General features: G+C 35.8%; 1 protein-coding gene across 4 annotated transcripts in view; it reads left to right on the forward strand.

Annotated features, from left to right (window-relative positions):
* Positions 1-14,143, forward strand: part of LOC102693504 (sodium/potassium transporting ATPase interacting 3) — a 165,644-nt gene extending 151,501 nt beyond the window's left edge. For 2 of the 4 annotated variants that reach the window (XM_015353752.2, XM_015353750.2), the window contains one exon: positions 10,248-14,143. In XM_015353752.2, coding sequence (XP_015209238.1) covers positions 10,248-10,319 — 72 coding nt within the window. In that variant the 3' untranslated portion in view covers positions 10,320-14,143. Of the gene's footprint in view, positions 1-3,248; positions 3,334-10,247 lie in introns of all 4 variants that reach the window. The other 2 variants (XM_015353749.2, XM_015353751.2) reach the window with 2 other exon arrangements.
* The last annotated feature ends 663 nt before the right edge of the window (positions 14,144-14,806 follow it).

Here is a 14,806-nt window from a genome sequence, read left to right on the forward strand (position 1 = left end):
TGGGCCAAAAGGTCATTTGTTGTGTGTATTTCTTGTGTTAATAATAATAATAATTGCTTACACTTAAGCTCTGGACTCTCCACTCAAAGTGCTTTACAGGTAATGAGGACTCCCCTCCACCACCACCAGTGTGCAGCCCCACCTGGATGATGCGATGGCAACCATAGTGCACCAGTACACTCACCACACATCACACATCAGTGGGTGGAGATCAGAGTGATGAAGCCAGTTCATAGATGGTGATTATTAGGAGGCCATGATTGGTTAGGGCCAATTGGAAATGAGTGTTCTTAAAGTATAAAAGTAAAACTAAGAAAAAGGCAACATATTTTGACTTTGGAGCACACTTGTGAAGAAGGCTCCACCACTGAAACATTATGTATTTTCTTATTTCTTTTTAATTTGTTCAGCATGGAGCTACATTTTATTAGTTCCTTTTATATATTTATAATACTCTCTTATCCAGCTTTTATACAGCTTCTCCTTTCTAGGTATTTGGTAGTGTACTGAAAGGTGTTAACTGTGCAACAAACGAGTATTGGAATAGCATCTGTTGTGTTTATAAAGCCTCCGTGTATTATCATTTAACCATCAGTGGTATTTGATTTGAATGTTTTCACCCTCAGGAGTAAATTTGATCTTTACCAAAGCTGTATTCCATGAAGAGGTATGAGAGTTTTAGGAGTGAACGTGAAAGCAACTCCCAATATCTGCATTATTAGTCGCTTTCATGCATTTTAAAGGAACCTCACATAACCTTTTTATTAAGCATGCAGTACACCTTCATACCTTATTGTACTCATTCATAGCGATAGTATTAAGTATGTCACAGGTTTATATGAACAGTCTACTAATATATCATTACTTTTTAAAGCTTTCTGTACTGATTCAAAGGTAAAAGGGCACAGGGGATGCATCCGTATTTCAGAGGAAACTTGCTTTCTTGAAAAACGGATACCATTGTCAAATTGACATCTATAGGTTATTCATACTGTACAAGGCCACATGCCATAGTCATCTGTTCATATATTATTGCTCCAATGGAAACATTAGCCTTACAGGATTTAAGATACGCAAATAGAGATCGGATATTACATCTGCAGCACCCTATGGTATTCACTGCCCAGTCCCCTTGGCTTATAGTGTAGCCAGACTCAAGGATGGCATTATTGTATAATTTTCTGCTATGCTAAGTGGACAGTTTGCTCCTTTTGAAAAGGGAGCAACAAAGTTCTTATGTTTCATAATCAAAATGAAACGTTTAAAGAACCGGTGGGGATTCTAATATTAGCATCCCTAAAGTGTTTTTGACACTTTACAAATTCATTTTGTTGTCTCGTTAGAAAACAAAGTGGTATAAAGAGTGCAGTGGTCAATGTTTTACGAACATGACCCCAAGCATTTCCAGTTTTGCTAAAGGCACTTTCCTGTTAGCCAGGCATAAAATTACCAGGTAAAATCAGTACTTGATACAGATATTGTTTTGATGAGATCACTTCAGTTTAGTTCACTTTAGTAAGGTGGTACTTGTTAAATGTGTTTTGTAGTTTACATTTTATGTTAATCAGTTGCTGACAGGGATATTTTGGCTTTCTCATACAACTGTACATTGGAAAATATATGTGTTTCTTCCCACACATATCCCTGCATATACAAACATTGCGATTATCACAGCTTTTTCCTCTCTAAAACCGTGACCCGTGGTGGCTTTGACATCTATAAAACCAAATACTTTCATGATACCGGGAAACAAAACACAGTAGCATAGCATATTCCAACAACAGGTCCTTCCCCGCAAGATACCACTCGATCTATTCAATCTTTTGACCTTGCTCATTCAGTGATAAATTGAATTTTTTCATCAAAAGACTACAGCTGTATTCATGCTGAGGTTTCATGATATGCTTCATTGACAGGCTGCGTATCAAGAATTCCAGATTGGCATGTTCCATTTTACAGTGTTTCTTAATCTCTCAGTATGATATCATGTTTTGAGGAAATGTTGATGAGTCAGAATCTACTCAGGCTTCTGTGCTCGCGCTGATTAGATCTTGATGGCTCCCGAGTCGAGATTTTTACTTGTGCAGGAGATACAAAATGTACACAAAGACCTGACGTAAGCAGACGAACCCCCAAGATGGGGAAAGAGCAGTCACACAATAATCGAAAACGGGAATGGGGGTGAAACTTAATGCTACTACCATTTGTAAGGTGCGCACTTAATAAAATAAGGAAAGCACTTGTGAACTGCAGTTCTCGCCTGGCACAGAGGTTTTACTAGAGAGTACTGGGAAGTGGATTTAATGAAGTGGTTTTGCAGGAAATATTTGAGGATGGCCCATACATATTCAGTGGGTTTCATGTCTAGGGCCTGGTCAGGAATAGATTGAGAGTTTTGCACTTCAGTTTAGTTCAGTTTACCAATTTCCATAACGGTGCTCCCTATTTTTATCAGATTACTATTTCGGTGTAGACAGGCAGACATCCCTCTGGATGTTTTGGCCAGGGGATACAGCTTCTTTGTATATCAAGACATGTGACCCTGCTGTATCCCATAACGCATCTCTCGTCAAAGACTGTCAAGGTCTGGACAGGAAGGCTACTGAGCTATCCTTGATGAGTGAAAGCACCTTGGTATATCTTCTTCACAGGACTCTTTCGCAGAGATATTGTTCAAAATGTGCTGAAATTATTCACTCGGTGTGAAAGAGGTTGTGTCCTTGCATGTAAGGCGAAGGGCAGAAATAGTCTATACCCTGTTGGTATTTTGTCAGTGTCCCAGTGCCTTTTTTCCTGCTGTACTGTATATGATGTCTCTGTAGGCTTGTAGTCTATTAAATGCTTCCTGTTTTCTATCTGTGCATTTAAGACTGGCTCTACCTCTGGGGATAAACCTTGGCGTGGGCTTATGAGGTAGAAATGTTCCCATAGTTTTAGTTGTCATTTTAGTTTAGCTGCCAGAGATGCAAAAAATGGATTTGGCAGCTGGAATAAAATAGCGCATGAAAAACAAGGTACTGTGCACAAAATGATAAAATGGGTAAAAATGAATCAACATACCTTTGTTTTGTTTACGTAACATTGTCAGGAAATTATCATTCTCTTTAAAGTTGTTTCATAGCCAAGATTTAGAGATGTTACTGCATGCTGTTTTTGTTAATTGCATTCCACATTTGTGTTTTTTTTTTCATGTGTAATGATTTGTTTTGCCCATAATTCTCATGATTATGGTTATGTTGTGATTTCAGTTGATTTTATAGGTGGACGTGATTCGTACACCTGCCACTCCTCACTCCAGAAATCTTCTCATGTCCAATTAAAACCGGTTTATCTGTAAGTAAAGGAAATGCGTCATCCTCCTTCATTGTAACTGGACTAAAGAACTAACTGTATGTTGAAGCGGTTGCTGTGGATACCACAACTAACTACTGCCTAACGTCTTACTAACAGTGAAGATGCTGTTCCTGCAAGATGTAAATTGTAATTGAGTAAGGGTTTTGAAGCAATTATAACTTCTTATTTTAAATGTAAATTAATTCAGACCTTTTGGTGTGTGTGAGGGATTAGGTTAGACATTGTAATTAGTTGTTAGCGAGTAGGACAGACACCTAGGTTAAGGGTAGCAAATTAAGCAGTTAATCAAACGTAAGAGAGAAAGGCCACTAGGCGGTATTGACACATGCTTTACAATTCCACCACAAGGTAAGTGGATAGGAAGAGAAATAACTCTTTTACTGTAAACATTTCAGTTTTTGTTGTTGAGCCTCCTTTGCTGTTTAAGCTTTGTCCTATAATCATGTCTGAACTTTAAATCATATTGTGCTTTATTTATTTATAATTTGAAAATGAGGTGAAATGAGGTGTTATATCTCTTATAATTTTCTTAATTGTACTGTGAAAATATGTCATTGAATAGATCTTAGATAGTGCTGTAGATCTTTATTAAATATACATTTTGATCGTATAATTGTTTTATTTTGAATGTAGTATAGGTGTACACAGTAGCAATATTTTCATTTGCTTGTATACAGTATACCTTATAAGGATATATGTACACATAGGAACATAGTGAATGTAACAATCAAGAGGTGGCCATTCTGCCAGTCTGTTTGCTGGTAGCTACTGCTATTCTAACAAGAATCTCATCCACCTTTTTCTTGAGAGAAGCCAGTTCAGCAACAAGGCTTATACGTACAAGATATATACAGTATATATACATGAGTGAGATATGATACCAGTCTTTGTGGTAATCCTCTACTTGAATATTCTGAACATTCTGAAAAATTCTGGGCATTTTGCAAAATCATAAGTTCTGTGTCTCATTATTGTGAAGAATGCAAATGTGATCAGGCAGGGAAATGATCTAAAAAGCAAAAGTGTTGCTTTCTTCTCCCCAGCAAGATGAGACCATTGGGTCCATCTACTGTATGATCACACTTCTAAATCTTCTGCTATTTCCTTGCTTCCTAGGAACCCTCCATTACTACAGACATGTCATTTTGTACTGTTTGGTTTGGTTTGCAATCCAACCCTGAGCAATTTATTAAATAAATAACTTTGTATTATCATTAAATGTAATCATTGGGAACATTCTTGCAAGTGCATGCAAATGTGATGGACATTCCAATTAAAATTGCACAAAACCGTGCAAAACATTTTTATACATAAGTGAATAGATTATAAAACATTATAAAGACATTCCTTCAACAAACTGCCTATGAATATATTTTTAGAAATGTTTAGTTAATGTTAATACTGCCAGTAATCCCAGCCTCTAGAAACCACTGAAGAGCTTTTGAGGTTAAGTGCAAACTCTCCACATACACTGAAATAAACAAAAACTTTGTAGGAAAAACCAAGTGAGCTGCAAAAAGTGGATTTGACAGTTCTTTCTTACTTTTTATAGTTATGGCTGCAACTGGTCAAAAATAGATTGTTTTGCTGTCTGACTTTGTGAATGTGAATTAGAGAAACCAGTGGTGCAGTTACCCGTCTAACAAATTTAGCAGGTGCAATATATTTCTAATTTGGGTGCAGCTTATTAATCCTTGTATGAGAAAGGTAGTGTGTTAATGTTTTTTAACTGGAATTGCTGTTAGACTATGCACTTGTCATTGTTTTTTAAATTTTATGTAAAAATGATTGATAATGTATGCATGCATAGTCAATTTATGAGATTTGTTTTTTTTTAAAGTTAGTGCCACAGTTGATCATGTAAAAGAAAGTAAATCAGGTTAGTGGTGAGGGTTGATTAATGTCAGGATTTGAGTTGAAAAAAACATTAATTTGACTTTTTCAGGATTTAAGTACATTTGACAGGGCCTAAAGTCAAACATAAGGCATGCACATTGAATGATGGGTTAAAAACTAATACAGGTTTATTAATGCAGGAGCTGTATTCTGCATCTAACCCTGTGGCTGTTTCTGAGCAGTTAACATTTTTCTCTGCAGAAGACAGTAAATGAAAGTGTATTGTGTAGAGTGAGGCGAGTGCTATGCTGAGACCTTTGTGGGCTGTTGGATTATTGCCAAAATCCACACAGCATATTTACACATTATGGCAAGTGCAGTCTGTGAATAGTGTACAAAACACTGTGGCCTTTTCATTCAGTAAACAGTACTTTCTATATTAAAAGGGACAGAAAATGGGATTGCACACAGTTTACTTTATGGTGAAGGTTCGAGAATAATAGTGAAGAATAATAATCCTTACACTTACTGTATATAGTGCTTTTCTGAACGCTCCACTCAAAGCACTTTACAGGTAATGGGGACTCCCCTCCACCACCACCAGTGCGCAGCCCCACCTCAATGATGTGGTGGCAGCCATATTGCTCCAGTACGCTCACCACACATCAGCTCTCAGTGGGGAGGAGAACAGATGATGAAGCCAATTCAGAGATGAGGATTATTAGGTGGCCATGATTGATAACGGCCAGAGGGAAATTTGGCTGGGATACTAGGGTAACACCCCTACACTTTTCAAGAAATGCCACGGAGAGTCAGGACCTTGGTTTTACATCTCCTCTGAAGGGCGGCACATTTTATGACACTATAGTGTTCAGTGTCAGAATAACAAAGCTCCAAGGTTCAACTGAAATGTAACTGTGCACATTCTGCAGCATTTGCCTAATACTGCACATGACAAAGAAGGAAAAAAAGTACGTTTTGAGACCAAGAAGGATCTCCTTTTAAGTCTTGAAATGCTAACTGCCCTCCATGGCTGAGTGCAGTAATACAATTACATTACTAAAATTGAGTACTACAGTACAAAGCATTCAGTTACTTTTCTGATCTGCCTGCTCTTTCAGAGCATGCTACCCTAGTTTCTGCAGTGTAATGGAAGAAGCTTATTTAAAATTTTATCACTCATCCTTAAGTGGTCATGTTCCATTTTCAACATGGTTTTTGTCCCAGTTTCCACCAGATTGGAAATGCATCCCAAATGTTCTGCCCTAACCTACTGTTTTTATGGTTTCAACGTGTCAAAGATCATCATGAAGCATGAGCTAATTAAACTTGCAGAGGCTTCATTGTGGTCAAAACTTTAAAAAGGATAAATTAGTAGCCTTGAAGCACAAAGCGACAAATCTCACAACTATTTGTAAAAGACTATAAAAAATACCCTTAGAGAAAAAACAACAACAAACCTTTCAGCTTGTTTCGGACTGAAGTGGGTTTTCTGCTTCTCTCTGTCTGTTTCTGATCTATGTGATCTGTAATATCTCTTCTGGTTTGAGATTTAATTTTTCTTTGTGCAGTTTTAAAAGACAGACATTTGATAGCTTTGTTAAAAGTCATATAAATGGGTGCTGGATTTCAGTGCTGCATGCTTCTGATCTGGATTTAAACAAACATTGATTTTATCAGTTCTGATGCCAGTGCATGGAGCAAAAGATTCAAATGTCACTTTGTTTTCAACAGTCATACCCCAGTCCCTGCATGTAAGAAGATGAAGACATCCATGTTGGCTTCTGTAATGTGGTTAATTTTCAAGAATACACGGCTAGCGTGCTCTAGCCCCAACTTCAAAAGAGCCGGGATTTGCTTCATTTTCACAAGACGGGCCAATGGTCGCTGCCCCCCTGAATTCACCAGGGGGATTGTTTTCCAACCTTCAGATTAGTACCTCTTAATACCCTTAATCTTGATCTTCCATTAGCAAAATCACTTCCTAGCTTATTATACCACACACGAACAGAGAAACAAATCCTCAAGGAGTGATGATGTTGCTGAGAATGATGGTAAAACATATTTTGTGTTAGATAGAAGGCTATTAGGAAGGCAGATACAAATATTTTATAGCCAAAATTGTTTCATTTCTTTCGGAAAAAATAAAATGCGCCACATAATGGGAGCTCTCAACTGCAGGAAATTGATTGAAGATAATTCTTTCATAGTATAATATTTGTTTATTTTGTTTCCCTGAATACATGCGCATGACATTAATATGATCTGAGGACATCAAAAAAAAAGAACAGGGCTTCCAAAAGCCTTTTTAATAAAGCACTCAAAATTGAAGTGCAGAACTGTACAAATCAATAACAGACATTTCTTAATAAAATTGACATTTGACATTTGCTCGTAATAGCATGTTCTGGACATTGTGGTCGTGTAGAATGTAATGAATATACTTACTAAGTTACTGTATAGTTACTAGTAAATTCCATGATTTTTTCAAACAATAAACCAGATATATATTAAATATATATCTTATTTTTTTATTTTGAATGTAAAATGTTATGTAAAGGTTTATTTCTATATATGAATTTATGAATCTATATATATATTTTTTCATTTTTTGAAATCTTACCCTTTAAATTTCTCTGCTTTTCAGGTTCATACTAGATTGACAGGTGTGACATTTTCTAGTATATGAGTGCGTTCGGTCAGCTCAAGCATAGCAGAAAAATTCTGTCCCCCTCATAATGTCTTTTCAACTGAGTAGTATTTCATTGTTGAGGTCGATGAAAATACTTTAATATTTTCTAGATGTGACATAACCTATTTTTGTGTTACTACAATTTCCACCCTTTTTCATTTATCCTTTGCTAGGAAAACATGTTCTGCTACAAGAGCTCTTAACCAATACATTAGGGATGATATTTTGGCTGTGTATCATCAGTGAACAGTATTACAGAAACTGAACTGTCTGAATTTCTTTTCTTCCAGCTCAGCTGCTTATTTTTAGACTGTGTCTCAGGTTAAAATACTGTGCCCTCCAGATGTATTGGGACAGCAAAGTCAAACGTGCCTATTTTCGGTTTACAGGCAAGCACTTTGTATTTGTGATGATGAAATTATGATCTTGTGATCATATTAATATGAATCAGAAAATTGGGTGCCCAAACGTTTGCACATGCCACATTTACTGTTTTATTTTTTTCAATCTGTTAAATTTAACAAATAAATAGGGAAGGGTGTCAGCACACAGCAGGAAATACAAAAATGTGTTATAGTAATCCCTCACTATAAGACCAACTGCTATACAAGGTTTCATTTATACGGGCTATTAATTCATTTTTCATTTAATGAAAGGTTATTAGCATTGTTGTCTTTCTCACATCTAGTTGGATGAAGAATTTACGTTTTATTTTTTATTGCACAAGAACTTTTTATAATAAAGGGTTGTGTGTTAAATGCATATAGTACAATACCTACTGTATATGCATTTAAAGAGAAGAAAAATGCAAAGTTGTTTCTTTTCTTCTCTTTTCAGCATGGAATAAACATTTACTTGTTCCTTTGCAGCTACCTACTGTACTTGAATTACCTTGTTTATGCATTTGCTAACGACTGTAACAATGTACTATACAGTACAGTAAATGAGCAGGATTGGTGGCATTTTCCACATTATTATTTATACATTGGCTTATGACTTTAGGCATGTTACTCAATTAACCAGGAATGAGTACCATTCCATGCCATACTAAGGTAGAACTTGGGTGTTTGAGGGAATGTTTTTGAGTTCTGGAACCAATTGGAGATTGCAACACAGGAATTAATGGGAATTTAATTTCCCTTATATAAGTTTTTGCTTTATGAGCAGTTTTCCAGGAAAGAATCAAGCTTGTGTAATGAGGGGTTACCGTATATAAGATCTGCTGATGAGCTCCTTGGTAATTGTCATGCTACATGACATGAGTGTTTCATTCCTCTCCATCACTGGGTGGTATAGCAACACTTCAGCCCAGGACAAGAAACAGATGGAGAGAGTAGTGTATAGCTTCTATAAAATTCCCTCTGTGGACTCATTTTATTTCTCTAGACTGAAGCGCAAAGCTTTAAAGATCCTCACTGCCCAACCTCTGTTCACTTTCCTGCCCTCTGCTAAGTGCTTAGGTCTATCAAAACAGGCACTTATAGGTTCGGTACCTACCTGGAAGGTGTGAGATGTATGAACTCAGTACTTTCATTTTTAAATGTTTGCATGGCTCACTGTTATTTCATTTCATCTGGTCTCACTGCTATATATGTTATTACTGGTGTGTGTTTAGGTTGGTATGTGAAAATGTGTTGAGTGGATGCTGTATTATTGGCTCTGTGTGGTGTATTTGTATTGCATGTCTTTTAATTGCTTGCACTCACCAAACCAAATTCCATACAATGAGGTATTGAACTTGAACTTGCATGGAGAAGTGCTACCCATTATGGGGGGAAGCATTTCCTTCTACATATGCAAACTAAATGTTTCTGTAAACTTCAGAATTCATTCTGCTACTTGTTTAGCTATCGTGCCATCAATAGGTACATCATCCAGAAAAATGAGGGAACCGGGCCCATACTGAGGATGAAAATACTCTACCTCTGCCATGCTTCACAGATGTAGTGGTGCATTTGAAGTTTCTCTCTTTCTGTACACTTTGAGCTTTCAATCACTTTGATAAAGGGTTTTCTCGGACTCACCTGTCCACACAATTAGTTTAAAAACTCTCCTGGCTCATCTCTGTACTTCTAAGCCAATTCTGAAACCTTTTAGAGATATACATGAAACTGTACCTCTCATCTTTATTGATATTGTAATTCACTGTGGCTCCAGAATTAATACTTAAAGAACCACTGCCCCACACCTGTTGGAGGGCATTGTATGATATCTTAAGCAGTGGATCATTTTGTTATTTATTAAGTGTTTGACAATCTAAACCCAATAAGAAAAAAATCATGAGCCTTTAAAAATTCAATCACACAGGCACATTGCGATGAGGTGATTTATCATTAACACTTGTCCTTCTTTTTATCTCTGACAGGTCGAACTAAATGACAAACAGCAACTGGTTTTAACTGAAGGAGCTACTTTAAGAAGAAAGGCCACTGTGTGATTCACAGCTCTCTGAAGAGAGGGGGAGTCTGGAAGGGTGTCTGGAATGTGCTGTTTGTGCATGGCTGTGGCTATGAGATGTGTTTTGCTGTGAGTTTGTGTGTGTGTGGGCAGGGACTTACACACTGTCAACTTTTGACCAAATTGATTACTAGGATCCATACTGTATGTACAGTAGACCAACAGATTGAATTCATTTTTGGTGATCTGTGAATTGTGTTCTTAAGCATGACAACTGTACTGGGACACCGGTGATATGAAATGCAATGTTTTGTCTGCTTGTTTTATGGACAAGACATGAATTAATATAGGTACGTTACTGGTGTGATCTCAACGCCCAGTTTCCATCTCCTGGCATTCCACACCGGTCTAAACTCTAAATTGCTAGAAAACATTATTACACCTTTTAAAATCTTTTATGAAGTTCTACAGTCCTGAACTCTTTTTTTTATATGGGTTAAATGTCACTGTGTGTGTGATAGATTTTTTAAAAATTTTTAAAGGGTGCAATTTTTATGTAATGTTCTTACGTTTTCTCAATTTTCCATTCTGTGATTTTTTAAAATGCTATTCCGTTCTAAAATTAATTATTTACAAAGAGCTGAAATTCCTAATTTTAACATAAACTCCCATGGGACATGTGAATCAAAATGACAGTAACATCTCGTCTTGTGTAAATATTCTGTAAAACTTCAAAGATGCTCAGCATTGCTAATTATATTTATAGGTCAAAAAGTGTTTGAGACAAAGACAAGAACTCATCCTGCATATAAAAGACTTAGTTAAGACCTCCATATGTTCATGCTTTCTTATTTAATATTTCAGGATCTGCTCAATGTCACATTATGGATGTTGCCATGCATAAAATTATAACGATATACAAGATCAGTTTTTGTTCATACATAATGCCCCTTGATTCAACTACCATCTACATTTAAATATTTTAATTAAGCTACATTATTTACCCTGAATTCCTTTTATCTGTTATTGTGAATAGGATTTACACAGAGGAAAGTTGTATATTATGTACCTCTAATGTAAAACTGCTAAAAAATAAACACACCATTAAGTAGTCTCTGAAACATCTAATGAGCAGCTCGTTTTTAAAAAGAATACTGTCCATAACTGGCCATATGGTTTTTTATTTTATTTTACTATATTAGCACTAAATTCATTATGCTAGTAAAAGTATTAAGTTAGCTGGCCAGAGAAAAATATTTTTTCCATCATCAGAATGACAGCAATATCTTTGAGGTAGTGATAAAATTAGGTTTCTTTTGCTCATCAGACTTGTATCTGGCAGCAGGCTTAAATCATCAACACCAGTGGTGCAGCCTTTTTCATACCTGGGGCTGATACAGTATATCGATATGGCTTATAATGAACAGTGTAGAAAAATACCACTTCCTTGCATACAGAAAAAAAAAACCATCTAATTCTCCTACCAGCAAATGTACGACTGTATTGACCTCTGAGGAGTTTCACGTTTTGTGATGTTTCCTGAGAAATGATTGAAATATAGTTTCAGTGAGCAGCGCTCTAGAGAAGTTCACTCAATCAAATGAAGTAGACAAGCGCCTGTATCTGGAAATGAAGTGCAGATTATTTTTTTTTCCCCCACATGTAACCAGTGAACATCAACGACAACCTTACTCGTGATGCAAATTGTGTTCGCTTTTCGCCTGTTCAGACATCTTGAGGAGGAAAGGTGAAGAACGCTCACCTCTTTAAATCGGTAAACGTACTGCTTCACAAAGTAAAAGGACACATAACGTCACGGGTAACTAAAGCATGAATGGAAAATGAGATGCGAGAAGCATTTGTATTTCGCGTACTACACTTTCTATAAAACTTCAAGAGGCAGTTGAATCATGACAGCATTTCAAAATCCTTTCACTATAACGTAACCTAGTCGCTTTTTTATTATACAGTACATGATCTTAAAAGATAATTTTATTTTATTTTAAATATACAAAATAATAGATTGTTAAAAATCTTATACATCATAAATAGAAACTTCCATATGGATTCTTTTTTAAAATGCAGAGATATGAACTCATCTAACACTTGTAAAATTCCAGCTTTGCTACTGGGTTCCGATTAACTTGCTAACTTCCGAAACGTGAAACTACCACCTGACGCGGACCTCATTTACTTACATCCTATTCTTGTTCTTTCAGCAGCTCCTTTTAAATGTCCTTTCTTCACATGAATTAAATCCATTAAGATACGTTAATGTATTTTTTAGTTTTAGAATTTAACTTTGAGTCTCTCTGTTTCTTTATTTGATCCACTAAGTTTTTTTTAAGTCAGTTAACATTTACTACCTTTTACAAAAACCATTCTCAGGCTGTACATTCTTCATATTAATACTAGTGCCTTCGTAAAAATCTGTAACTTCTTTGATCACTGAGTAGGTTGTGTAGTTTTCATTTGAGGCTCCATATCGAAAATAACTGCAAGTTTTTTTTTCTTCAGTGTAAATGAAAACTGGAGACAAGGTTTAAGACAGACTTTATCACCCTCTGCTGGACAGCAGAAAAAGTGAATGGTGGCATAGAAACTGTTCTATTTTCATTAAATGTTTAAACTTGTTTAGTGGTAGCCAAATAGGACAGAAATTCACATTGGTGCTGTATTTTGTTAGTGTAGTCTTCAGAACCTAAATTAAATTTAAACCAGCCGTTCTATCTGAAATTTTTTACAGGTGATGTCTCAGATAGGCCACCGAGACCAGTCAGCAGTATTCCACAGTTTGTGGTCATGTTGAAACAGATCAATAAATGACTTGATAATATAGATTCCACTGTGGCACCTCACAGAGCGCTAAAACAGGCTTTTAAGTACAGTATGTGTGTTAGTCCTGTCATATTAATCAGATTTTCAGAAAAGAAATGTTAACACTTCTGCAATGGACTAGTGTCCCATTCCCCAGCGTCCCTGTACTGGATAAAGCAGTTTGGAAAATGGATGGATGTTAACACTAACACTTAAAGGCAGTTTTAAAAAGGCAGCAGAAAATTTCACACCATATAACTTTCCATTTCAACTCGTATACTAATGACATAACTTTTTAACTTGCAGGATAAATGGAGCATTTTACAGTTCTTTTGCAACATGCTTTCAACTATACAATTCATAAGGATTTTAAGGCAGGTCATGGCTCTTCTTTGATGATTCTTTAATATTTACTTCATGAAAATCTTTGTGAAGGTCAAACAGGCTCCAATAAGTATAAGTCTCTTCTACTGCAAGACTTAGAAAATGAAACTTTGAGTAACTAAAGAATGCACAGTATTTTGTATGCTTCTCAAAACACTTCAAGACACAAAAGAGCATTAGGCAGTTAGTGTTGGTACATTATAATATTTTGTTCTTAGGTCAGCTACTGTAACAGGACAGGTAATAACTACATGTTCTGCATATCACAGTTTTGAAAGTGTTAGCTCTATTTTTATGTTTTAAGTTCCTCTTCATGTACTTATATGTCATGCTTTGCCAACACTGCCAGCTTGAGACAGGCTGCAATAAACTAATTCTTATCTTTTGGGGAAAAAAAACGAAATACACTATTTCTGGCTTTGTATGTGTGACAGTCTGTGGATATTTTTATTGTATGTAGAACAGTAGAACCATTTTGCACATTTAATTTCTACCTTGTAAATATTTTACACATTCTTATGTGACAAGTGTTACAAATAAGAACACTATGTAAATTTTTTTTTCAGGCAATGGTAGACCAGTTTGGGGTACTGTGTACAAATTAGTGTTAATAACAAGAATTTCTTGTCAATTATTAATAAACTGTAAATTGGAGTAGTTTAACTGTGTCTGCGAGTTCATTAATGAGTGTTATTCTCTAAAGTTCACATTTCTTAGTTTTAAATGTTAACTAAGATGCTTTCATAGTTATCTGGTGAAATCTTCATAAAAGAAAAACCTACCATAAAAGCCTCTGATGGTTTCTTTAATTAAACTACTTCTTCAAAGGAGTTCTCAGAGATTCTAATCTGAAAGTATCTGAAATGCTGTTGGATATTTGTTAAGTGTTAAGAAAAACGTTTCCTTTTGCTGCAGAACAATAGTGTAGTTAGGATGTTATCATCAGAGACTAATGTGTCTTTCATTGAAATACCGTTTCATGACAAGAAAATGCCTGTGCAGTAATTATCAAACACACTGATCAGACTGTTTTAGCAAATTTCCCATTCATTTTAAACCTGCAGTTTATTCCCATGCGTTTTCTTTGGTTGTACTGTTGGTGAACTCTCTTGGGCTGCACAAAAGTCACAAAATAACAGATAAAGCTGTTCAGACTGGTTCATCTTTGAGTAATAACATTAATTTATCGACACAATTATCCCCAAGTAAAAATGTACAACTCATTTTATCTTCACAAATATGTAGATATTTAGTGGCCTACTCTCATGTAATTCCTAAATCTGTGTACCTCATATGTAAATGATATATGCCATCTAGAGGCTAAGT

This window comes from Lepisosteus oculatus, chromosome 6 (assembly GCF_040954835.1).
Source record: "Lepisosteus oculatus isolate fLepOcu1 chromosome 6, fLepOcu1.hap2, whole genome shotgun sequence".
Classification (NCBI taxonomy): domain Eukaryota; kingdom Metazoa; phylum Chordata; class Actinopteri; order Semionotiformes; family Lepisosteidae; genus Lepisosteus; species Lepisosteus oculatus.